This window comes from Python bivittatus, unplaced genomic scaffold, assembly GCF_059951505.1.
Source record: "Python bivittatus isolate LINGU-HERP-01145 unplaced genomic scaffold, Pbiv_v1 ctg000330_np1212, whole genome shotgun sequence".
Taxonomy (NCBI): domain Eukaryota; kingdom Metazoa; phylum Chordata; class Lepidosauria; order Squamata; family Pythonidae; genus Python; species Python bivittatus.
In genome coordinates, this window is record NW_028277058.1 from 18432896 (window position 1) to 18459505 (window position 26610).

At 36.6% G+C, this 26610-nt stretch overlaps 1 protein-coding gene across 6 annotated transcripts in view; it reads left to right on the forward strand.

Moving 5' to 3' along the window:
• Positions 1–2378: 2378 nt before the first annotated feature.
• Positions 2379–26610, forward strand: part of USP15 (ubiquitin specific peptidase 15) — a 59239-nt gene continuing 35007 nt past the window's right edge. For 4 of the 6 annotated variants that reach the window (XR_015796398.1, XR_015796399.1, XM_007437510.4 and 1 more), the window contains exons 1-6: positions 2379–2677; positions 7846–7973; positions 8644–8774; positions 11265–11391; positions 13008–13153; positions 13823–13884. Coding sequence is in view for 3 of the 6 variants with exons in the window: in XM_007437510.4 (XP_007437572.2) it covers positions 2394–2677; positions 7846–7973; positions 8644–8774; positions 11265–11391; positions 13008–13153; positions 13823–13884 (878 nt within the window). In the remaining 3 variants the exon portion in view is untranslated. Of the gene's footprint in view, positions 2678–7845; positions 7974–8643; positions 8775–10797; positions 10861–11264; positions 11392–13007; positions 13154–13822; positions 13885–14978; positions 15018–26610 lie in introns of those variants that run through there. The other 2 variants (XM_088141774.1, XM_088141775.1) reach the window with 2 other exon arrangements.

Sequence of the window (26610 nt, forward strand, 5' to 3'; positions counted from 1 at the left end):
AAGGAATATCTGTCAAAAGTGAAAATGTTTAAATAAGAGTGGGCTTCTACTCACTTTATTTTATGGATGTTATAGTTGGGTATGTTGGGAGAAACTAAAAGATGAAGGCAATAGGCAATAGGGTCCTCAATAAGTTATTGGTAAAACAAGAACAGATAAAGTCAAGAATGTATTAGTGCTGAATGACATGAATTGAGCAGAAAAGTGATTGACAACAAAAGTACATTGAGGTTTGGTTCTATAGAGAAAATGGACAAATGAGGACTGAACTGCAAAACAAGAAAAATGTGAGAAATCTAAATAACAAAAGGCAAGTTATGAAGCAATGTATAGATGCAGCAGAACCATGGATGGTTTGCAGTGATCCTAGATTCATAGCGGTGGCTTGGAGGGCCTTTACACAGCTTCATTTTGTCTATTCATTGTGCCTGGGCCTGGATTGGGAGAACTTGCTTATGATCACTCACAGCTTTGTCACCTTGCATTTGGATTACTGCAGTGCACTCCACAAGGGCTGCCCTTGGTGACCACTCCCAAGCTTTGGTTACTCCCAAAATGCAGCTGTGTGGGTAGTTAAGGATATCCCTGTGTATCACCATGTAAAACCTCTATTCCACCAGCTCCACTGGCTGCCAGTGTGCTTCCAGGTACAATTCAAAGTGCTGTTTTTACCTATAAAGTCCTTCATAGCATAGGGTATGGTTACTTGTGGGACCATCTATCTCCAATTACATTTGCCCATCCAGTAAGATCTGACATCTGGCAGGATCAAAGACATGTACCTTCTCTGTTGCTGCTCCCGTTCAGCATCTCTCAAACCTGCTTGCCTTCTGGAAGGTATTAAAGACCTACTTTTTTGCTCAGACTTTGGGCTGGGAGTAGTATGACCAAGATGAATAGGTAAGGGTTTTTTCCCAAGTACCTATGAATTTGAATTTTTTTTTTAGTTTTTATTGATTTATTATGGTTATTGATGATGTATACAGGTAGTCCTCACTTAACGACCATTCACTTAGCAACCATTTGAAGTTACAACAACACTAAAAAAAGTGACTTAAAACCGGTGCCTTAAGTTACAATCATCACAGCACCCCAGAGTCATGTGATCAAGATCCAGGTGCTTGGCAACCAGCTTACACTTATGACAGTTGCAGTGTCCCGGGGTCACATGATCACCATTTGCAACCTTCCCAGCTGGTTTCCAGCAAGCAAAATCAATGAGGAACCATGTGATTCACTTAATGATGTGATTCACTTAACAACTGTGGTGATTCACTTAACAACCACTGCAAAAAAGGTCATAAACTCGGGTCCCGTCACATGATGATTCACTAAACGACCACATCACTTAGCAACCTAAATTCTAGTCCCAATTGTGGTCATTAAGCAAGGACTACCTGTATTACCCTGAGTCACATGCTGAATAGGGCAGCTATATAAATATCAAAAAATAATTTGGGGGGCTATCTTGGCTTACCATATCATGGATATACAGTATACACACATTGATCCACCTGTTTTATATCCTAGATGCCTCATCATTTCCATCTTTATTTCAGTTTAGGAGCACAGAAAACAGCCTGCAACATCCATTGGGGCTTACTGTATTCTCTATCGTGTGTGTTTTAAGACTGCATTCTTACTAAGGAAAATAAATAGTATGTCTGTCAAGTACTCTATTCAATGAGTATAGATACAGCTATAGGTTAAAGAATAATTTCCCACACATTAAAAAAGAGCATTTAATTATATTACAGGCATTTACGTGTAAAGAACAGTCTAAACCAAATAACCTATCAAGAGTTGTAAATAAAGCACTCATATCTTGATGTCAAATTCATCAACACCAACGGTCTCCCGTATATTTACCGTCCGCAACGCGAATTTCACAGTCCGGCTCATTAGTCATAAATTACTCTGAAGACGCCTTCAGCTAAGGCGAATCCCTGAGCCGTAGTTTCGCCGAACTGCCAGGACACCAGATCGGGTGAAGCTTCTCCTTGCAAACTGACTATTTGCTATAACCTGCCTTGGCTATAGCACCATAAATAAAAGGAACCTGCCAATTTGCTAGAACCTGCCTTGGCGGCTTGAACAACCTCATTGTGCAGAAATCCCGCACGCCGCTAAACACAAACACAGAAAAAGCAAAGACACCCCGGTAACCCGCACCAGGTACCGCACGGAGTACCCAGCCCACCTTTTAGGTTTTTTCCATTTCCCCGCACCTGTGCCCTGCCCCTCATGAGCCCCATAGTCCCAACAGCGCATGCGTAGCCCTCACTGGAGCCGCGTAGTCCTCCCGGCAGCCTGGGGGTGCTCTCAGCCCGAGCCGCCGCTCCTCTCGTTTCGAATTCTTAAGCGCTCTCTTCGTCGCTTTCCCGCTTCCATCCATGGGGTTGCCGAAGTGGGAGGGGGTCGTGGAGGGCGTTTCCCCGGTCGCCGCGCGGCGTCACTCCCAGCATGCAGCGCGGTCCGCCCCTGCCACTGCCGCCGCTCCTGTTCCTGCAGCCGCTGCCGCTGCCGCCGCTCCGCCTGCTGCCGTCACTTTCGCAGCTGTTGCCGCCGGCGCCCCGGGGCTGGAAGACATGGCGGAGGGAGGCGCGGCGGATCTGGAGACCCAGCGCTCGGATATCGCGGCGCTGCTCAAAACGGCTCTCCGCAAGGGCGACACCTGGTGAGGGAAAAGGAAGGGATGGCGAACGGGAGGAGGTTTGAGGGCCCCTCTCGGTGACAGGTGCGGGCGGTGCCTGACCGGGTGCCTTTCGGGGAGGGAGGCGGCAGCCCGCCTCTGTCCTTCTCGCCCCCCTTTCGTTCACGAGAGGCTCCTTCCCATCCAGGGAGCGGGTTTCCAGGCGCCCTTATTTTCCTCCGGTACCCATTACGAGCCCTGCCTCAGCGCGCTGTCGGCACGGCGCTGTCTCCTCACCTGCGGGTAGGCAAAGGTGGGCGCTGCCGGCAGGTATTTTCTCTCATTGTTTCAAACGGCCGCTGGAAACCCGTCCTAGGTGGAGGACTGGCACACGTGTGTGTGTGTTTCGGGCAAGGTTTCTCGTTCGCAGAGCAGCTTCCCAGCGAGCTTCCATGGCAGGGCCTGTCTCTCGGAACTGATAGTCGTTGGGAGAGCTGCGGGCGCTGCTTGGTTTTATATCTCACCCGGTCCTTTGCACAGCACTGGGCTCTTCCTCCCCTGCCACTCCCTTCAGAATTCTTAATCTGCTAACTCCTTGGTTTTAACAGTGACTGCAGAAAGGAAGGGGGTGAAACAGCAATGGAGGGTCAGATGGAGGTTTATGAAATTATGGAGGATGCTGAGAAAGTGGATAGGGAGTAATTCTTCCCTCCCCCAATAATAGCATCTAAAGTCATATCATAATCCAGAATGCTGGGAGATCTGGGGCAGTCCAGAGAAGATACTTTAATGTAGTGCTTGGTTAAAAGAAGAGTTCATTGCCACAGGCTTTGATCATGGCCATTAGTTTAGATGACTCGAAAAGGAGATTACACACATTTCAGAAGGCTATGCTGTCAGTGACTATTAGTAGAGATAGCTCCTGAATCAGGTAAGATGTCCGAGTAAAAGTTGCTTAGGGGCAGAGCAGGAAAGGGCTATTCTCCCTCAAAACCTGATTTTGGATTTTATATAGGTGTCTGCTTAGCCACTGTTAGATGTAGAAATATAGAAATATCGATCTTTTATTAAATATTTGGATTTTATAGCCTTCTGTTTTAATATGCCAAATCTTAACTAATTAATATTTTAGTATTTATGGAATAAGGTACAGTTTAACAGAACATTGCCAGAAATATTTTCCTCCTCAAGGCTGGAGGAAAAAGAGTAGATTGGAAGATTAAAACTAAGTGTGCAACATTCAGTGGCCTCTGTCCCAGGAGTAGAAAAAGTGCAGTCTGAAAACCATCTGAAGCTCTCCAGCATCCTTTTTGCAGCCCCAAGTGCACCCTCCTCTGAAAGGCTGGGCCTGGAAGTTTGTACATTTTGGGTTTGGAAGGAGGTTAAACTTGCAAAATGCTCACCTTGAGCCTTAGAGATACATATTTCACTTCTTAACATTCCTGAAGCCCTCTCCCAGAGTGGGCTATACTCCTGATCACTTTCAGTACACCCCTCAGTATCCACAGAAACCTTGCTGCAATCCTTAAACCAGCAAAAGTTGTACAGTCCTGCACCACACATTCATTGATTTTGCACTATTCAGGAAGGCCAAGTTGGCTTGGAGCTTAGTTTAAGGAGTACACATATTGTGGCAATAGGAAGTACAGCCCCAGAGGCGAAGCAGCAGTAAGTAAACATGCCATTATGAATTCTATGTGGATAGTAAATCACATGCAGACGATCAGATCCATCAGGTATATGGATCTGCTCAAGTTTTTGAATGTTTTGGTGTTATAGTCCAATCATGTACACTTGGAAATGTGTTCTATGAATTTCACTTTCAAGTAACTGATTTTGAAATTAGAGCATTTTTAAATTTTAATCTGTCCGACTATTATTTAATGTAAAGTAAATATTTTCACCAGTGCAAGGTTCAAACAGTTTGGCTTTCTGTCCTTACATGTTGGATTCAAAAGCATGCTATATACAGTTCATATCTAAAGTTGCTGATGGGAAAGTGAACAACAAGCTATAGCTTAAATTATACCCATATACTGAGACTGGAAATCACAATTTTAATCCAACTTTTGTAAACGTGAATTTCAGGCAGGGTTAACTGCACAGATCTGTATTTGAGGGAGAGAAATGTAGCATTCTTTCTTTCATGGAGAAAAAAGGACTGGCTGAATAATTATGTTTATTTTTGTTAATTACATACATTATTATCTTCCAAAAGTTTAGAACAACGTTAACCGGTATTGTTTTATTCCCTGATAATCATGCAAGATTTTAGCCTAGGAGATTATTTGAATTTTTTTTACTACATACAAACTCAGTACCCCGCAATATTTTGTTGTTGCATATTCTGTAGTCTAATCATATGCATATTTATTTTGAAATATACTGTAAAAAATTTTGTCTTGCTTCCAGCAGCGTATGATAAATTGTAGCCCCCTACATACTGAAATCAGCCTCATGGTTAACACAGTTCATAATTATAATTACACTTACTTGGTATTAAAGACTCAAAGATTCATGAATTTTAGCTAGATTTTCTAGATACAGTATTGTTTCTATATGAAGTTGGGCCGTGTTGCAATTTGGGTAGACTATACAGTAGTTATAATACCTTCCAAATCTTTTGCAAATGAGACCCAGAACTAAAAATCATCTGCAGTCTTGAGGGGTTGGAATGCAGCATACCTCTCCTCATAGCAGGAATGCACCAAATATACTTTAGATTTCTTATGGCATATGCTATTTGCAGTTATTTTCCCACAATTATATTCTTACAAACATGCTAAGTCTATATCTTGAATGTGTAAATCTGTTCTCTGCTAGTCTTAAGAATTAGTCAAGTGGTGGTTAGCTTTATGGCATCATTGAACTTTGTTAAAATACTATATAACTAGCACAGAAAAGTGTATTAAGTGTTATTCATCTGTGCTTTGTGTCAGGGCATTTATAACAATACTTTTAAGGAAACGTATCATTCTAATATTCTTAGAAACAAGCCAGTTATCTGTTATAGATAGAATTTGTAAAAAGGTTGGATGGAAATTGGCAAATCATTTCTCTAATTTGATAACATTTCTATAAATGCTATAAATTATTTTTGTGAAACATTTTTGTTCTGGTAACCCATACATTACAGGTAAATAACCAGACCAGATTTATGACAGACTATCCTTGTATCTCTCAGATATGTATCTGTCTGGAGGAAAAATTCTAAAACTGATTTTCAGCTATTGTACTTTTCATTTATATTTCCATCAGATTTGGAAACTGATGGTTTGGAGCTGAACCCTTAGTTGGCAGTATTTAGAATTACCACAATATTAATCTTGATCATTAGGACAATTGTAAGAGATATAACGTGATCTTGCCTTACTAGTCTTCAATGTTTTCTCCCATCCCAGTTATGAGATTATAATTTCATAAGAATTAGATTCTATTGTTTCATGGGCTAACAAGCTTGCTGCTTGTAATATCTCCTTAATCTTAATAATACCTGTAATATACTGCCATTCATATTTTTAAATATATCTTCTAAATGCTTTATTTCTTAAAGCCATTTGACTATAACCCTAGTCCTTAATTTAAAGATAATTTATTTCATTAATTTATATCCCACTCTTAAATTATATCAGAATGGTTATTAAGCTTGAATTAAAATAGCAAAGGTTTTAAAAAGCAGAAAAATCCAGCTGAATGCTCTAGATAACCTGGCACTGAAATGGTGATATTCTAGATACTGGGAGATCCAGGAATAATCATGGGTGGTTTTAGGAGAAAATACTGGGGAAATTGGGATGTGTTGTGCTTCAGATTCAGAGTCAAAAGGTGCTTGAGAATGGGTGCAGGTGTGCACAACACATCTGTCGGTACCTCTTTAAAGAAGTTGCATCTTTTTCTGGGCTCATGCAGTGGCTGTCTAATTCCAGGAAAATATTTGTTTGCGTTAAGGAGGGGCTGACACTGTGCCCCTCCCCTTTCCAAATGATCTCGTTGCATCCTGTTGGTGCTCCCTAAAATGCACATTTTCCTGGGATCAACAACTACCATGTGAAAAGAAAAAATGCAGTTTCTTTAAGGAGTCATTGGAAAAAGTGGTATGTGCACCCATGCCAACTCCAGAGCACTTTTTCAGGTTTGGACCGTAAGCACAGCACGCTGCCATAAGGAAATACTCCCAGTGGCCATGCCTCTACTGAGTTTAATAAACAAGTGGAGCAGAATATGTGCTGGCATTGTGGGTAGTACCCACTCTAAGAGAGCACAGCTATGTAAGAGAACTGCTATATTAATTCACCCTAGGTAGTATACTATTTGAATTCCCTTAACTCACTATAGCTGATGATGTTTCTTTCAGCATTAAAATACTCACTTGTCCCAGCAGGGATCACTAGGCTTGTTAATTTTTTCCTTTTCTGCTTGACTTGAAATTTTTGTTTGAATGTTGAGGAACTCCAATAAAGAGACATTTTAACCCCCACCCACCCAATATCCATGGCATAACATAATTCATAAAGGAAGAGTAGAACTGTATAGCCATCTCCTCACAAAGGCTTTCATAAACAGATTTAAGAACAGAGTGATATGTTCTATATGGGAAATCAACATAAGTGCCAGAAGAGGAATAATCATCCCCTAAAAGTAATTTGCAAAACCTGAAAGGATGGAACCATTTCATCAGATTCCCAGTTCTTACAATTTGTCCAGAAGTTCAGTTTGATAAATGGTATCAAAGTCACTAAGCTAATACAAACCAAAAGAATTGTATCACTTTGGCATTTGTAATAGTGAGGATGACCTGTTTAGTTTGATTTTAGATATAACCAAAGATCCTAGATTTTCATAGTAGACAAACATTTGAGCAATTTATGTATCAAACACAAGGCATCTGGATTTTTTTTAGCTGCTACCTGTAGCAGGAGGAGCCAAGTGGAGGTGAAACAATAGCATATACCAGTAGTTTCTTGTTAAATTTCTAGAGATTGTTGGCTTTGCTTAAGACAGTGATCATGTTTGGATATAAAACAATGTGTATCTAAGTAGATGTGTATAAATATAACATCTGAATTATTTACTAGAAAACATGCACAACTTTTAATACTAGAATCAGATGTCCTGATGTGTAGTGGCATCTGTGTTTAACTACATGAGCAATCATGCAGGTACTACTTGTGAAATTGTCTCATAATATATGTATCTACCTTGCTCTTTTCAAGGTATTTAGTGGATAGTCGTTGGTTCAAACAGTGGAAAAAATATGTTGGATTTGACAGCTGGGACAAGTATCAAATGGGAGATCAGAATGTTTATCCTGGTCCTATTGATAATTCTGGACTTCTCAAAGGTAATTTATTTGTGTTTGCTATTTTAAAAAACCCTCAGGCATCTCAGTATTATAAAAATAGTTTATTGTTGCAGTTTTCTCACTCTGTCAATCAGGGACTCCACAGCCTTTGTCCTAATTCATAGGATTCAAATATTTGATGAAAGCCTGTAAGAACAGAATGTTTAACCACAGTTACACAATATATCTAGGATTTTCAAAATATTCCAGGATTTTCAAAAAGTGAGTTTCTGGTGTCAAAGGGGGAAAAAATACAAGTTATCAAGATAAATTTTCAGGCTATTTTTTTGTATTGGAATTGTCTTTCCATGGTTTGGAAAAGCATGATAAACTTTAAGTCTTCTGAAATTTGTTTAAAATAGAAAATGAAAGTATATTAAAAGTAAATTAAAAGTTTAAGATGGATTAAACATTACAGCAGTGGTTATAATTGAGATATCAGCATTTTGAATAGGTAGTTTCCTTTGTGTACCAAGTATTGTGGATTAGTCAAATAGTATACTGTATTTCTAGGAATCTCTTGTTATAAAAATACCTTTTCAGGGAAATTGACTTACCTTCATCATAAACTATGTTATATTCATTTTAAAAAATCCTCAGTTGTAATCTCAGTGTTCTAGCATGTGTTCCATATTAGCTATAAGTAAATATGAACACTTTTTCCTCACAGATGGGGACTGTCAGTCTCTTAAAGAGCATCTTATTGATGAGCTGGACTACATTCTTTTACCAACTGAAGGATGGAACAAACTAGTTAGCTGGTATACTCTTCTGGAAGGTCAAGAACCTATTGCACGCAAGGTACCTCCTATATTAAAACACTGAAATGTTTAAAAAAGTATTTGGAAATTCTCTGTTTATAACAACTCCCCACCCTCCTAAAAGAGCCAGAATATTTCTTCCCCAAACCACATTGAGTTTTATAGCTCTGGTACTAACATTTAAATTTGTTCACTGTTCATAAGTTGTTCATTTCTGTTAGCGTCAGAACAAAGCATTATGCTGCAAGTACTTCTCATATTAAAGTCCCAGTTATCTCAATTCCAGGCCTCATTGTCCCTTATTTCTCCTTGGGTAATCCTAAAATATTTTTGTTACCTGTTCCTTGGCAGTCTTCTGCAGGTAGAGTCTAAATTGGTCCTTGCTGTGATATAGCAAAACAAGTTCTAATCTATGTGTATAGGTAATGCATGCTAATTGCATTTAATTTGCCTTTTATTATTTACATTTCTTACGTGTTCCCTTAAGTCTGTATTTAACTTTTGCATACCAGACTCTATGGAGCATCCTGTGTTATTAACACTTAATTTTTACTTCTTGTACTGAGATATGTAGTTGATGCATTTTATTAAGACAATTATTTGACTGTACTGTTAGTTGTAATTTCCCCCTCTTTGTATATCTCTTCAGTCTTCTTCCATGTAGATATGTATGATTTTTTTTTCAAGAAATGTTTCTTGAGGTAGCTTCTCTTTACAAATTTACTGCAAGATTCCTAACTTAATCCTAAACAATCCATAGTTGCTTAAGGAATTCATGCTTTGAAGAAAACTAATATATATGCTTAAAACCATAATTTTTTTATACTGAACATTTAAATGGCTAAAATTAAAGTCTACTTCTTTATACTATGAAAATACTGGCCCTCTTCATTTTCTGTAAAATTTTATCTGAATATTTCTTCTATTGAAATAAAGAAGTTTGAGATCATGTACATATTTGAGTTCTTGGTCAAAATATAATATACAACTTAATACAAAATGTGGGACTTAATTAACTTAATTTAACTATGCTAAAATATAGAAATTACTTGATGGTAATTGAAATAATTTAGCTTGTCTGAGGATAATAATCAGCATATAATCCTAGTATCTTTTACAGTCTCTTAAACTGTGACAAAAGTTATGTTTTATAATACATAATGCATAGATTATGTTTTGTAATGTTTTCTATAATGCTAAATTTTAAAAATTGCATAATTGAGGAGAGATTTGTAACTATTTACTGTAGAATGGTATATTACATTAAGTTTTTATTTCTTTATTTTTGTTGTATTTTTGTCACTTTTTTGTAATACCACCTTTTAATGTTTTCTTCCTTCTTCTCGTGTATTATTATTTTTGTGTTTTTTCCTTTTCATTATTAATTAAAAAACAATAAAATTATACAAAAATAACTGAGGAGAATGTTATAGTTTACTGTATTTCTGCTAAAGTTAAAGAGCTCTGCAAGCCATTTAAGTATTTTTTTTGTGTGTATAATACTAATCTTACATGACTCCTGTGACTTCTGAGAATTCATAGATATTTTCCACTAAATATAATATCACAATTTACAGTGGCTGATTTCATTTTTTTTAATGTAAATTACTTTTCTATAAGCTATCATGGAAACTTATTGGGAATGGGGTATAAATCTCTAAATGTGTTAACTTTATTATACTCACTTTTTTCTTAAAGAAAAAGACAACCAAAATCATTAGGAAAATGACATTTGAGGCTATAGTTTTTTATGCTTCTTTGAAACTCTGGCATGCACACAGCTCTGTAACTTTAGCAATAACTGTAAGAAAATTTTATAATAATACAACTTTTCCATAGACCAGTATCAATACACACAAATATTATTTTGTGTTCAAGTTTTATATATTAAATTCAGTTTCCTCCAAACGTCTAAGGACATATAATGTTTATTAATATAGCCCTCCCCCCCAGTGAGAATTCATTGATTCTGTTGCTGTAGCATATGATTTCTAGTAGTTATTTGGTACTTCCTTTTTTGCCATGTTTGATGTATCACATACCAAGCTGATGGCTATTTTCAGGACAGTCTACATGGCTGATTTATGCAGTAACAGCATAGAAGATCAGATGGAAGTATACAAGAGGTGATTGTGAACATTCTGCTTACTTCAATTTCCAAGTTTTATTGGCTATTAGTAATTTATATTGAAGAATAAAGTTAAGATTATTTTCCTAAATAAAAAATGAAATTAATATATCCATTATCAAAACAATTGCTGGTATCTAGTGCTTATATATATATATAAAATCTATTGCTACTGTGAATGGTAATTTTTTTTAAAAGTGGGGTGATTGTTTCATTATATAAACATTTTTAAAGCTGGAAATTGAATTTTGATCTAACCTTCATAATCTTTAAACTTAAAAGATATTTTTTTCTAGAGGCTTATAAAAGATCTAATTCTAAAATGTCGCACATCTAAAAATTGTATGTGATATATTTAGGAATATATATACTCCATTCAGTTTTGATCTGCTTGTTTTCCAGGTAGTTGAACAGGGTATGTTTGTCAAGCACTGCAAGGTAGAAGTTTATTTGACAGAACTGAAATTATGTGAAAATGGAAATATGAACAATGTAGTGACACGAAGATTTAGTAAAGCCGATACAATAGGTATGACCGCTGAAATTTCTTATAACTAAATAGCTATGTTACTTTTTAAAACAACTTATTTGTCATGCATTGTTTCCATAAAATAAATGTTATGGTATATCACCGTATTACTGAATTTGGCATTTTAAAATTATCCCAAATTTTAGAATGTTAATTTTAGAAAGTATATTGCATACACAAATTTTTCCAGTATCCATTATTCTTATTTGACCATAAGTGGAAAAACTTTCTGTAACATAAATGAAAGCACCTTAGGCCACAACAATTAACTTTTCAATCTGAAATGCCTAACATCATTTCTTTGAGACATTGGCTGCATTCCTATGTAACACTAAACCAAGTTTTAGTAGTTCATACCCTAGCTTTTGCAAGCCTGAATGAAGTCTAGAACTCAGATAGCTTATTTTCACTGAAACAAATTACTGACCTTGTTACTTATGAATAATGGTGTTAAAAGTTATGGCAACAATCAGAATCATGTGCAAGCTTCTTTAAAGTGTCTTTTAAACCCAAATTCATTTTTTGTTTGTAATGACAATATTTGAATCAGCAAATTCACTCTAATTGCATAGAAGAGTGTACTTGAGTCTGAAACGTTCAACAGTCACAGAGGCTTGTTTACATTATTTATCATATTTGTACCCTGCCACATTTCCATAGGACTCCTAGTGGTTTCACAGTAATACAGTATTCAAAATCCCCCCCCCCAAAAAAAACGGTCTAGCAGAACACTCTAAAAGGTAAGCATCAGGCCCCAAATACCTCCAGAGAATCTCCATCTTCATCTGTTTCCAAAGGCAACTAAAGTCAGGGCTACTCTGGAGACCGTTCAAGAAGATCAGCATTGCTACAGAAAAGCAGCACTTCCATGCCTTGGCCCCTCTCACAACCCAAAAGTGGAGAACCTTCAGCTGTTTTTCCTGGCAAGATTAAATAGGTTGGGCTAATTCAAGCAGGTGAACATGGTTCTAAAGGTAGCTCTAAGCCATATAGGTTAACACTAGCACTTTAAATTGCACTGGAAGCTTATAGGAAGCCAATGTAGGGCACAGGTGTAATGTGTTCCATCTGACAAAAGCTAGATAATACATAGCCACTGCATGTTGGACCAAGAAAATCTGAGTCATCTTTGAAGACAGCCCTACATAAAGTGCTTTGCAGTAGTCTGAGTGTGAAGTGGGTAGGAGTCACTGTGGCAAGGTTCTCATGTCCCAGGTAGGGCTGCAAGCTGAAGCTGGGTGAAGGTCCCCTGGCCACAGCCTCCACCTGTTGTTCAAGCAGCTAGTAGTGCATCCCCATCAAGAGTCACCACCAGAACCATCTGAGCCCCCCAATGAATAAACAGCAATTCCATCTTGCTAGGAATCAATTTTAACTTATCTCCTGTTCAGAACCTTACAGCCTTCAGACACTGGCAAGTGTCTATCTTGGGTTTTGACTTTGATTGCAAATCTGTTTTAAGTGTTAATTTTTATCTAAGTCTTTATATTATATTTTTTTATTATGCATTTCTTTGTTTGCTTTGTTGGTGTATGCCACCTAGAATCCTTTGGGATTGGGGCAGGTGATAAGTATTTTAAAACAACTAAAATGCCAGTGTGTTTCTGTACATGTAGACACAATTGAAAAAGAGATAAGGAAAACCTTCAGTATTCCAGATGAAAAAGAAACAAGGTTGTGGAACAAATATATGAGTAACACCTTTGAACCTCTGAATAAACCAGACAGTACCATACAGGATGCTGGCCTGTACCAGGGACAGGTATGATATAATATATCAGAAATATATTTCTGGCCCTACATTTTTTAAAATATAAATATTATTCACACTGAATATATTATCTGACAATAGCTTGCATGCTGCCAAATAGAATCTTCTGCTTCTTGTTCTCTATATACCTCTGCTTAAACAGCCTCATGAAACAAAGAAAGTTACTAAAGTGACAACTACAGATAAGATTGGAAGGCAGCATGTCTACCAATAAAATGAAGCAAGAACAAGTGCTTTTATCCATATATGTTGTACATCGTAATAGTTTTTGAAAAGATACAAGAAATTAAACTCCTTTGGTTATAAGTTAACCTGAATAGTGACTGAGAAAGAGAGATGCTACAAAGATTGTAAATGTGGGCTTTGGTTGCAAAGTTACTTTTTCATCACCGTCATAACTTCAAACTGTTGCTACCCAAGGCAGTTGCTAAGTGAGGCCTACCTGTATACTAAAAATGATACTTTATCAACATTCTACAGTGACTTAAATAAAAAAGTTTTTGATCTGAATTAAATGGGTACGATAAAAATGTTAAGATGCATAATACTGGCATAATTGAAAATCTATAGTTTGCACATGCTTCGGTGTGCAGCTGATTAAATATAAATCATTGTTCTAAACTGAATGAAGTTAGTGTTTGTCCCTTTTGTTCCATATAGGTATTAGTGATAGAACAAAAAAATGAAGATGGAACATGGCCAAGAGGTCCTTCAGCTCCAAAGTAAGTGATTTAAAGAAATTAATGCTTTCTACTGCATGTCTTAATGAAGTTATGCTCCTCTATGCCAATCTCTCTCTATTTTGGAAGCAACATTCTTGTAATTTTAAACTGAGTATGTTTTGATATAATTATTTGGCTGAAAACTGTTCAGACTGAAAAGCAAGTATTCTTCAGGATGGAAATTTAGTTGTGATTGTAACTTCTAAGAAATTTGGACTAAATTCTGAAATAGTATTGTATTTTGAGATGTGTTACCACTATTTATGTTATTAGTTGTGTTTGTTGCATTATGATTATTGGTTGTTTTCTGACCTGTATTGTAACATTAGGACTACATAATTTGTTACCTTCACATTAGCCAAGGCAATAAATTTGACTCTCCGTGTATCTATCCTTATGTTCAGGAATTTGCTTACAGTAAAAGCTTACAGATATGACTCAACTAGATTAGTTGCTTTATTGCAGACAAGAATCTAACCATATGCACAAAGAAGATTTGCATATTGCAAAATAAAAGTCTATGTAAATGTCTGTATTCCAAAATTTAGATTTTTCTCCTGCCTTTTCAGGCCAATCAAAATTTGGTTATTCTTTCACAGTCTTGAGATAGGGAACCATCTGCTCAATATTGACATGATTATACCATCTCTATCATTTGCTCCTCTTCTACATCTGGAGGTGTTCTGTCAGCCCTTCAAGGTTGTCCAGATCAGGAAATAGGCCCCACAAGATGACTAGAATTAAGCTTTATTGAGAGGCTATATCAACAGGATTTTGCAAGTCTGATTGTGTTTTTCATCCCCTCCCTCCTTTATATCAGTGAGTCAGGGAACAGCCACCCTGAGTCACTTCCTCATACTACTGCCTTTTCCAAGGCTCAAGGAATGTTTCTGCCATTTTTGTTTTTGTAACAGGTACTGTATATTTTTCTCAAGGCCATTTCCATGGCTCTTTACAGGTGTTTCCATCTGTCCTTGTGGGTGGCTGGTGCATATTGTACCTCTACTTCCAGTTCCATTTCTTTATCAGATGGAGCTGACAAGATTGCCACCCTTTTAAACATCTCCACTGCTCCATCCTCCTGACTCATAATAGGAAGGGAGACATCTCTATCTTTTCTTCAGCTAAGGCTGGTAAGAGCTCCCTTTCTGGCCTTTCTACTTCTACTTCTCCTTCCTCTTGACCCTGGACAAGAAGGGGAAGGGAGGTATTTCCATTGCATCAGTCACCCACCGACCCCCATCTTTGAGTGACACTCTTATGTCTCTTGTTACTCATACAGTTGTTTTCCTTCCCTTCCTCAACATATCCCTCTTCCCTTCAGAATCAGTACTAATTGCACAGCCTAATTGCATGGCTATCCAGGCTTGTAAACGTTTTGCAAAGTTTTGGTCAAGGGAAGTGTGGGGAGAAAATGGGAGGACACTGAAATGTGGGAGGGCTGCGAAATATTTGGTAGTGGGTGCAGGTAGTAGCTATAAGTGGTCTGAAATGTTTTCATCTGAGTAGAGGCATAAGTGAACGTAGTCATAGGTAAAAGATCAGGCTGATTTTTTGGCTCGTAATTTACATAACAATGTATTACTTCAAGGTGACATTTGTCCTCTCTGTTTCACCATCTGACTGTAGGTGATGAGCATGGTACTGGTGAAGCTTAACATCCTATATATGAAATGGATATTTTCAGAAACTGGCTGTGAATTGTGGGCCTTAGTTAGAAATCAGTTGATTGTGCAAATTGTAGTTCTGGAAAACTTGAACAGATGAGCTGTTCCGTGATTGTAGAGAACAGAGAGTGAAATGGGCTACCTTATAGAAGATATCAACTACCACCAGAATGGGATTCAGGCCTTTCATCATCTTATACATTATTTATAAAGTCCAATGAAACTATGTCTCAAGGCTTATGAAGGAAAGGAATGGGATGCAACAATATATGGTTTGTTTATTAGAGGCTTAACATGATGACAAGTGTAGTAAGAAGAAATGTATCGCTTGACATCAGTTTTAACATCATGTCGCAAAAGTCTTGTCAAAGGGGATAGATCATTCTATATACTCTAAAATGTTGAGCTGCTAGGTTGTCATTTTCTCCTCAGGAAAAAAGGGACACATACCTGGAAGTAGTGGGATAATTCTCTCTATTCCCAATAAAAGGGTGAGGGAGCAGGCAAAATTTGTACCTTAGAGTAGTTATCCAAACCCACACATGGGTCCTTCTCTTGCGGAATATGGATTTTTATCAATAAGGGAAGGCATCTGCTATTTTAATTAATATCCTGATATTATTATTTGCTTACTATTTACTTAGAATATTTTTTTCCAAAATGCTTAACAATAATTAGCTATTTGGAAACTCTTTTCTCCAAAAAGCCAATTATTACTATTTTACAGCTGTATTTGAGATTTCCATTTTGTTAGTGATCAAACAGAAATTTGAACTTAGCTCTCATTCCTAAACCATTCTGCCTGCAGAAATTGTATTTTAAAGTATGTTATTGATTCGGAACCTAATGCTATTAAGATGCTTTGCTGTTGAACCCACTGTCTGGGGTTGCTGGCAGTAGAGGACACAAGTAAACCCTGAAGTACATTTTCAGAGAGGGAAATACAAAAGGTTTCTAATGAATAGTTCAAGTCTATATGGTACAGTATTTCCAGGGGGCAAAAGGAAGAAAATTGAGGGAAAAGATTGAGCAGAGTATTAGGATAGGTTAAAAAATCAGATGTCACATGTTAATGATCAAACTAATTCTGAATACTCTGTCTTATGTAATTTTACAAAATATGCTTTGGAATAATAAACCCTAAAACTTTGGGAAACTGTTCAAATTCACAGAGAGCAGAACTCACACACTCAAAATGGCAAGCAGACTGATTTTTGTTTAATATCAATGTTTAGTTTGTAATATTAGATTAAGTAAAAAATAATTTAGCCAAAATTTAATATTGTTTTGTCACAGCACAGAACAGTTTAAACACTTGGTATATTCCATTTTTTAAAATTCTGTCTAGATAAAATCTTTATACCAAGGAAGCAATCCAGTGTTATCTGGGATAGGTCCATTAAATATGCGTATTTCCTTTTTCTAGGCTTGGATGTTGGGGTCCAAATTCAGAGAAATTAGAAACCAGTTCCCTCTCCTACTTCTTTGTCAGTGTCTGAAATAGTTCTTTCCAAAATTGGAATACTTGAACCATAGAAAGTCCCCAAAGAACCTTGAGCTTTTTCAGACCCTTTCTAGACTTTCAGATTGATAAGATTTATAGGTTACCCAACTCACTCATGACAGATGTCGTGGTAAAATAGACTAGTTATTTATGCTTATTCAAGGGGTGCAAGATCTGACATGTGGATGCTGAAAGCATTTGGTGTGATCCCAGAGCTTCTCTGAAAGTTACCAGCAAATTATTCTTTGTGTGACAGAAGGGGTAATTGTTTGACACACATAAAATAATCATACTAATCCATTAAATTAAATTGTAATTTAATTGACAAATAAATAAATTCAGATTTAATTTTATATTGTCACCATCTACTTTTTGAAGTTCAGCACTGACAAACATCTCAAAGACTAAGTGAGCCCTTCAGACTGAGAAAAAGTGCTGATGATTCCCTCCTATTTCTTGCATGCGGTAGTATTCCCAAATAGATTGATCAGCCCTATCTGCTGTAGTCTGAAGAAGCTTTGGGATTATCAGAGCATTCAATGTCAAAGAAAACTGCTTCAGCTTTAATATTGGTCTGAATTCTCCTTTTGGTATTATAGTTCATTTGGAAAGTTGACTGTCTTATCAAAGTACTGTGTATGTATTAAATTAGTCATTCACACACTCAGGTTTGGCTCCATCTTCAAAATAGCGTTCATTTGTAAATTGCTGTAAGTGTTATTTAATTGTTTAATATATGTATTGTGAACTATGAAAAATTAAAACACAGTGCATGCAGATTTTGCATGGATAACTGCATTGAATGTACAGCAGTTATTGTGTATTACATAATATTTTAATCAAACATTTATTAATGGTCCAAAACAAATACAATAAAAGACCAGCGTATAATACAATAACTATGAAAAGAAAATTTAAAATTGCAAGTAAATCCTAAAGCTAACAATTAATAGCATGAGGGAGGAACCAGACAGTTTCTAACAGCTATAGGTACTGATAAAAATTTTGCAACCTTCTTAGAAGTTTCTGAAGAGTGATCACCCAGGAGAAGGGCAACAGCCTCCTGGTCATAATGGTGATTAGAGTTATTAACCATTAGAAGTATTAAATGTAATCACCATTGGGTGTACAATGAACATTTTAATAGCACGTGTGAGACAGATTCTACCTCTGAGTCTGAATAGAAACAAGTTTGGTTTTCATATGGGAGGCTGATATATCTACCAATTGTTGCCCTAATAGGTAGCACCCCAATTTGGCCAAAGTAAATAGTCTGTGTGGAGCATAGAGCATCTAGGGATAGACCAGGGAGGAAGAGCGGTTGTGCTATAAAAGGGATGGGCTAGTATCTTAAATCTTGCTTTCTATTCAATTTACTATTGGCAAATTTAGAGATAACTTAGCTATTATTTTTAAATATAGTTTTAGTCCTTTCATAGCTTCAGCAATATGAAATACAGGTAGTCCACAGTTAATGACTGCCCTGTTTAGCAACAATTTGAAGTTACAACAGCACTGAAAAAGTAATTTTACAACTGGTCTTCGAACTTATGACTCTTGCAGTGTCCTCGCGGTCACATGGTTGTGATTTGGGTGCTTTGCAACTGGCACACATTTATGACCATTGCAGTGACACATAATCACCATTTGCAAGCTTCACAGCCAGCTTCCAACAAGCAAAGTTAATGGAGAAGCTGGCAAGTTGCAATCATGTGATGTCTCAATGACTGTGGGTGATTCTCTCAATGACCACAGTGGAACTGGCGTAAGTCCAGCAGAGTGTTTCACTTAACTATCATGTCACTTAGCAATGGAGTTGCCAGTCCCAATTGTGATTGTTAAGTGAGGAGTACCTATATGTTGTTTGACCATAACCACCCAGTTGAATGGGAGAACAACTAGTAACTCTGCATAAACCTCCTTCAGTTCCACATTGGAAGAAACAATATAAATGTAGTAAATTATTTAAAATTTCATTATATGGGAACTATACATGATTTCAAATCAGATTATATTTCTATATTCTGCACTATTTTAATATAGAGATTGGTGTTTTACAACAGGAATACAATTGTGAAGTGATATAGACCTTTTACAGTCACCATTATGTGCTTGCTTTAATGTATAAATGAACTCTTGGTTGTGTTCTCAAGAAAGTTACTCCAGCAGTGAAAATGACAGGACAGGGTAGTTGACTGAAATATTTTTTTCTTATATTTTTTCATGTTGATAAATTTATCAAGTGTGAGACCACACCTGGAGCACTGTGCATAATTCTGAGCACCACATTTCCAGAAGAATATTGACAGGTTAGAACAGGTACAAAGGAAGGTGACAAAGATGATACAGGGATTTGGGGACATGCCCTCTTCAATTCCATAATTCTGTGTTTCTATGAACTTAATGCATGCCAGGCATTGAGATTTTTTCCTTTTACTGTTTTAATTGAGTATCCCATAGTTTAGGATTATGTTTCTTTTACATTTTACATTTTATTTCTAGCGTAGTATAGAATCAGAATTGGAAACTTACCTTAGATTCCACTGATGTCCTTCATTGCTTTTGATTTAAACATTTTATAACATTTACACTTAGGACTCCAAGGAACACTCACTTTTTCTATATTCTTTCAGATTATTTTTAATCAAAAACTTACCCAAAGCTAAAGAACATGCAAACTGATGTTAACTTTTTAAAAATCTTATTATTACAACTTATCTGTATATTATCATATAAAGGTATCACATTTCATTAAATATTTGTTCAGTTGAGTTGTTGTGATAAAACAGGAAATGGGCTTCCATAGGTGAATATATAAATGATTACGTATCAAATGAAAGGAGTGGCAGTTACAGTTGCAATTCGTAATTCTATAAAGATAAATGTTACTGTTAATTGTTGTGTTAAAAAGTAAGTCTCCTTGATATGGGATTTTAAGCAAAATTTAATAATCTCTAGATTATTTGGTAATTTTAAACAAAATTTAATGATCTCTGGATTTTATGGTAATTATTTTTCCTTCTGCTATTGAAGAATTGTTTGTGACAGAGTTTACTATATCTAAATACAAAATTATGTCTAAGAAAACTTTTGGGACTCTTAATGTTTGTTTATTTATTTTTGGTAACATCTTTTGCTACTGGATCATTAAATTAACTTGATAACAAAAGTGAGACTGTACCTCAGGAGGCAGAGTGCATGTTTTGCATGACAAAAGATGCAGGTTATAAATACTCATATGAACCCCACATAATATTATAGCTCACTGGACTTTTTTTTAAATCAACTGTGTTTGACTGATTCTTGTTTTACATTGTCCCACTTGGAAGTGTACTGAAAATTCTTATCTCATGAAGGGGATTCTTATTAGGGAAGCATATGGCCACCAGGAAAGAAACTGAGTATTTCACCACCCCTGTGGAATATAACCAGCAGACCTAAAGCAATTCGAATCTAGGAATGTTGTCTCTCTCCTCTAACATTCAGTCATTTTCTGAGGAAAGTGCCAACAATGATAACACTAAAGAAATCAACCTGGAACTAGATCGTGGGCCCTCAGATCACAATGAACAGTGCTCAGCATCAGATGAGAACCCTGTACCCAGGCAGTGTTTGCTTACAGCTCATATTGTAATAGCAGTTACTATTAATGTTAGCAAAGAAAGTAGAAGATCTTAAGGATGAATGCCAATGACCAAACCTTTCTTCAGATGTTAAATCTTGCTCAGAAGGAGAAATATTAGAGGCCTCTGTTACCCAGAGATGCCAAAGACCTGAGATTTAACACTGTGTCAGTCAGCTGGCTCTCCTTTTGGATTTGTGCATTTTAAATGGCTCCCCACAGGGGACTGGCCTGCCAAATACACCTTTTGGGGATGATCCACTGTTGACTATTGCTGGCTTCCTGGAATATAGCTCATTCACTGCTCAAAGTGGAAATGAGGCCATATTTGGGGAGTGATTACTTCCCAGTAATACCAACAATAGCACTGAGTACAGTTAGTCAGGCCAGGCAAACTACACCTTACACCAGTGTTTTTCAACCTCAGCAACTGTAAGATGTGTGGACTTCAATTCCCAGAATTCCCTAGCCAGTGAAGTTGAGAAACACTGCCCTACACAATTACAGAACTGTAGTAACGGAGTATATTTCCAGTGGAATTATAAGAGCACAACAGCTACCACGGATGGCTAAAATCTCCAACCACCATGGAAATCCACACTAGCTTACTCACCCACATAGGAGTCCCACATGGGATGCATAGAAAATTCTGAATACAGGCAAGGCTCCAGGCATTTATCAAGTTCTGCCAGACTTGAATCCCAACTGGTGGGCACCAATACAAGCCTCCCTATTTACATCTATCAACCAAAGTGGCCTCATACTAGAGGATTGGGCAGAGAGGATAGCAATAATGATACATATCTATAAGAAAGACAACGTATAAGATCAAGCTAATTACAGATCAGTTTAAATCAGTAAATTATATGTCAAAATATTAATCTTGAGGATTAGATTGAGGCCAAGAAATTATTGGAGTTGAACAAACTGGCTTTAGGGAGGGGCAGTCAACTTGCATACTTGTTCTCCACCATCTTACCCAAAAGCTCATACAAGAACTGAAACCTTCCCTGTGCATGGCTATTCTGGATTTCAATTTTTCCTTTGAGTATATCTAAAGAAATACCTTATAGGAAATACTTTGCAACACACTGATTGATAAGCAGCTTCTTTTTTTGCTCCAGAATATTTGTATTCAAACACTTTCTGCAAGAAATCCTCTTGGAGGTAATAACCATGCAGAGAGGGGTCCATCAAGGATGCATCTTGGCAATCTCCTTATTCAAAGTATATATTTATTTGGTGGCATCAACTCTCAGCAACCCCAATTTCTACATTCCTGAACTAGTAGTCTGCAGGTTATTCATCCTTTTGAATGCAGATGTTGCTTCCATTGTATCCCAGGCTCAAGTTGGTCTCAAAAGAGCAATGAAATTAATCATCTACGGTGAGCTACAGTGGCAAATGTCAGCATTCATGAGATCACCATCAGGAGAAAACTGAACAACAGTGGCGTGTATGGCAGTGTTGCAAGGAGAAAGCCACTACTCTCCAGAATGAACATTGCTGCCTGTCTATAGCTTGCAAAAGACTATGTGGATAAGCCAGAAGGCTATTGGAAGAATGTTTTGTGGACAGATGAGACCAAAGTAGAACTTTTTGGCTTGAATGAAAAGTGTTATGTTTGGCAAAAGGCAAACACTGCATTCCAGTGTAAGAACCTTATCCCCTCTGTGAAACATGGTGGTGGCAGTATCATGGTTTGGGCCTGCTTTACTGCTTCTGGACCAGATAACTTGCTGTGATTGATGGAACTATGAATTCTGAATTGTACCAGCAAATTCTACAGGAAAATGTAAAGGTATCTGTCCTTGAACTGAAGCTTAAGAGAAAGCGGGTCATGCAGCAAGATTTGACCCAAAACACACAAATTGTACAATCAAAGAATAGTTAAAGGAGAAGAAAGTTAATGTTCTGGAATGGCCAAGTCAATGTCTCAACCTTAATCCTATAGAAATGTTATAGAAGGACCTGAAGCAAGCAGTTCATGCGAGGAAGCCCAGTGACGTCCCTGAGTTGAAGCTGTTCTGTAAAGAATAGGCTAAAATTCTTCCAAGCCACTGTGTAGGGCTGATCAACAGTTATTGGAAACATTGAGTTACAGTTCATGCTACCCAAGGGGGGACACACCAGTTACTGAAAGCAATGATTCACATTTGCCACACATAAATATGTAGCTTTGGATCATTTCCCTCAGTAAATCAATGAACAAGTATAATATTTTTGACTCATTTGTTTAATTGGGTTCTCTTTATCTAGTTTTAGGACTTGTGTGGAGAACAGATCATGTTTTAGGTCATATTTATGCAGAAATATTGAAAATTAAGGGTTCACAAACTTTTAAGCACCACTGTGGAGTACAGTTGAGAATCTATACCATGTAGAATACCATAGAATTGGTGCAAACAAGATTTTTGAGAGCTATTTTTGTCACCCCAAGATGTGTAGCCAACACTACTCTCATATTTGAGGCAAGAATGCCTAAAATAGAGGTTGTGGCCTGTAGGCTGATGAGCCAGTTCTTCCCTGCTGCCCTAATACCCCTTGTGTTGGCAGAGGATCATTCTCCTAGCTGGAAAGTTGTTATGGAGGCCAAGCTAGCATCTTATGGACTCTCAGGCAGGTTAATTCTTACCCTGGGATATGAAAAGACCAGACACATACTCTTTGGAAGGATAGATGATAACGGAATACCACCTTGAGGTCAACAGGAGGCTGAAGTTTTTTACTCTATTTCTTACTTTCATAAATTGAGAACCACTGAATCAACAGTTTGTGATGTATTTTTTGATGCTTTGTATGATCCTATTAAACCTAAAATTCATTGGAAAAATAAAGTAATTTGAAGAGAAATTTCCAATTAAACTAAAGATTTTGTGAAAATTGATTTCCATTACTCTGTAAAGCCATTTTCATTGTGGACTGATTTGCTTTTAAAAGTAGGATTTAAAGGTAGTTTTTTATACTATCTTAATAATAATAAGGTATTTCGTATACCTATTCACATTTGCTGACTTGTTATGAAATAAATATTGGCATAACTGATTCTGGTACACATAATCATGAGCATTTAATGGGTTTATATAGCTTGCAAAATATGCATGAGTAGTTCAGTAGTAATATTTTGTTGGTTTATAGTTTATCAAATGACATTTTATGAAGCATGTTTACATATAATTTTAAAACAGCTATCTCCACATTTCTTACTATTTTATGAAAGTTATCTCAGTTTCGTAGCTTACAGGGTTTTTGTTTTGTTTTGTTTTTTACTGTTTTCAGACATCTGTGAGGTTTCTTTCTCCTTGTGATTATGACTTTGTTGGAGACCATAGCATTAGAAAGAATGCCACATACAATAAAATGTTAATAATGTATTTTTGCTCCTCAGAATACTGTCAGGAGTTCAGCCTAATTTCCCACTGTTTCCTTTCCTATTTTCTTTCCAATTGATACTCAGTATTCTAATTCTTAGTGGCCACTGAACATGTTTTAATTTATACTGCACTATTTATGTGGGTTTTTTCCCAAATTTTATTGAAAACTTGCATATGTCTGCAGAACAGGTAGGCCCAGTTATGTCTGCAAATCTGAAGAATAATTTCTAAGATTACAGATATTTCACTGTGTGAGTTTGATACTAGAAGGAATTAATGGGATCTGTAAAAAAAAATGTATCAGATTCACATCTCCTAGGAGAGAACTGTTTCTATTCAAGATTTCATCAAGCTTGAAACAGTAGACGTGTTTAAACTTGCAGGGGCAGTTTTCCAAAATAATTTTTTCTATCCTAATGCAATTGGATCTGGGTTCGGCAACTACAAGATGGAATAAAGTGATACAAAACACATGTATATATATATTGCTAAAGGATTGCTGGCCTCAAGTCTGAATGTTTAATATCAACATTAGAAGGATAGAGATGCACTTCTGGAGACTGAGCCACAAGGGGAAAACATTTTAAGTTCATGGCATTAATTCCTGTCAAAAATACTGTTCCTCTTTTAAAGATAATTACTATAAGGGTGTATTATACTCCCTTTTCACTATAAAATTGAGATTTAATGAGATTTCAATTTCCTGATTTTGGCCTTAGAGCACATGATAGCGATATAGTCCTTTTCTGATGCAATGCCTGCCCTCTGGAATGATCTTTCCTGCAACATACAGTTGGCCCCTACTGGTATAATGCATGTTGTGGGTTGCCAATTGTCTGTTAATTGTAGTTGTAATTTTAACTGCAATTATATATTCTTTTTTGATGTATACCACACGTTTATCTGAGCCATATAAATCTCATAAATAAACAAACAATAAAATGTATTATAAACATCAAAAAACAGTAGAAATGCATTTCTAAAAGTATTTAAGGAGAATATTTAGAACATGACCTTTCTGTGGTTGCTTATTGAGCATCTTCTATATACTCCAACATTTTTTATATTTTCATGGTCTGGTAGTATTTTTATTCATAATGATTGGTAAAAGTTCAAATACTGGATAATCAGAATGTTTCCGTTTTAAATCTTAGCCTTCAGGAAGGTAATTAGCGAAGTGTTGTTGTTGTTGTTTTTTAAGGCACCATGGCAGGATCATGCTATCCAGTCTCCATATTACTTTTAAATATGGCCTAAAGAAACTAGTCTATTTCAGCTTTATCTTTATTTTCTTAATACATTTTTTATTTCTAGATGATAAACAGTAGAGTTGGAATGCTAGTATACAGAGTAAACTGTTAGTGAGATATGGCCTTCTGTCTGTTACATATAGTAATATATGTTTAGATCGTCTCCAAAAAAAACATGGAAGTTGAACAGCAGCAAGTGCTTTTTCTTTTAACTGGTTTAAGAGCAGTATCAAAATTTCTCTAGTATGAGGCTCATCTTGATTTTTAAAATTATCAGGCCATGTGTTAGTATTTCATATAATGAGGAATTAAACAGAACTTTTATGTGTAGTGATATTTTATGTTTAACAGGTCTAAAACAGAACATGAATCAATCACACACACACAAATCTTTGATTTCCTTCCTGTACTTTGAACATTGTTAAAAAATAACTTTATGTCAAATGATGTTATTAGGATATTGTTTCACTCAAAGCAAGCACAGGGTGGCACAGAATGGTACTGTATGTGATTAGATATCACATAGTCATCATTGTTCACCGGCCATGACATCTAGAACAGTTTTCTGTTAATAGGGATTAAAGAAAACTTATGCTGCCATCATGATTATAGACATCTGTCTTTGTTTACATCAGGTCACAGTCTGTCCTTCCTGAAAATACTTAAGTGTGGCTCTTTTCCTATGAGAAGAAGACTCAGTTTGAAAAAGCTAAAACTTGATCAGAATTTGAGTTTCTACATCATAAAACCCTTGTCTTCAAGCATCCTACAAAGTTGCTTATCCAACTGCTGAGCAAAAGAAGCTACATATGTTTGGAGAGACTTTGGTGAAGCCATGTACCCTAAAAATTATCAAGGTGGTGTATGGCTTAGAACAGGGAAAGAAAATGGAAGCAGTGCTCTCTCAAATGAATCATCCACTCAAGAATTGCTAAGCTTTCTTATATTTTGAAGTATGTCATGGAGGAATTGGCAGCTACAACATTTCCCATCAATACTGAAAAAACTACTGACATCTCTCACCTCAGGCACCTCCTGGTTTTCATCTACTATGTGTATGCTGATCCTACCAAATAATTCCAATTTTGTAAGTCCCTTTTAGGAACTATGAATGCTATTGACATTTCAAAATGATGAACAGTTTCTTTGCCAAGCTTCTTCCTTTGACTGGTAGAAAAATCTTGGTACTCCATGCACAGATGGAACATCTGTGATTTTTGGGAATATGTCTGGTTTTGCTGCTTTCATGAAGAAAGAAGCTCCTCACATCATCATGATTCATTGCTTTCTACATCAATATGCACTGGTG